General features: G+C 51.5%; 1 protein-coding gene across 1 annotated transcript in view; it reads left to right on the forward strand.

Annotated features, from left to right (window-relative positions):
- Positions 1 to 220: 220 nt before the first annotated feature.
- LOC104402477 (homeobox protein Meis2-like) overlaps positions 221 to 324 on the forward strand; it is a gene marked incomplete at both ends in the record, with an annotated part of 54,676 nt that continues 54,572 nt past the window's right edge. The window contains one exon of the mRNA XM_010010398.1: positions 221 to 323. Coding sequence (XP_010008700.1) covers positions 221 to 323 — 103 coding nt within the window. The remainder of the gene's footprint in view (position 324) is intronic.

A 324-nucleotide genomic window follows, 5' to 3' on the forward strand; every position in this document is an offset into this window, starting at 1 on the left:
GGGGCTGAGGGCCGGGCGGTGAGAGTGAGTTAGGAAAAGAGGAAGAGGTTTTCCCCCAGATCGCGGTAATAAAGCACTAATCACCGCTCCTGGAATAAATATGACAAAAATCAAGTGCATAGGTTAAAGTTGATCAAAACTGCTCAAGCGTGACCAATGCGCTAAACTTCTGGGTAATGCCTGCGCGCCCTGACATCCCCTGTCCCCCTCGGGCGCGCAGCTCCGCACAGACCCCGTGCTCCTGTGTCTCACACCTAACCCCTTGCTCAAAACTGTCTTGCAGATGATCCAAGCAATACAAGTACTAAGGTTTCACCTTTTGGA

This window comes from Nestor notabilis, unplaced genomic scaffold (assembly GCF_000696875.1).
Source record: "Nestor notabilis isolate BGI_N333 unplaced genomic scaffold, ASM69687v1 scaffold3880, whole genome shotgun sequence".
Lineage (NCBI taxonomy): Eukaryota > Metazoa > Chordata > Aves > Psittaciformes > Psittacidae > Nestor > Nestor notabilis.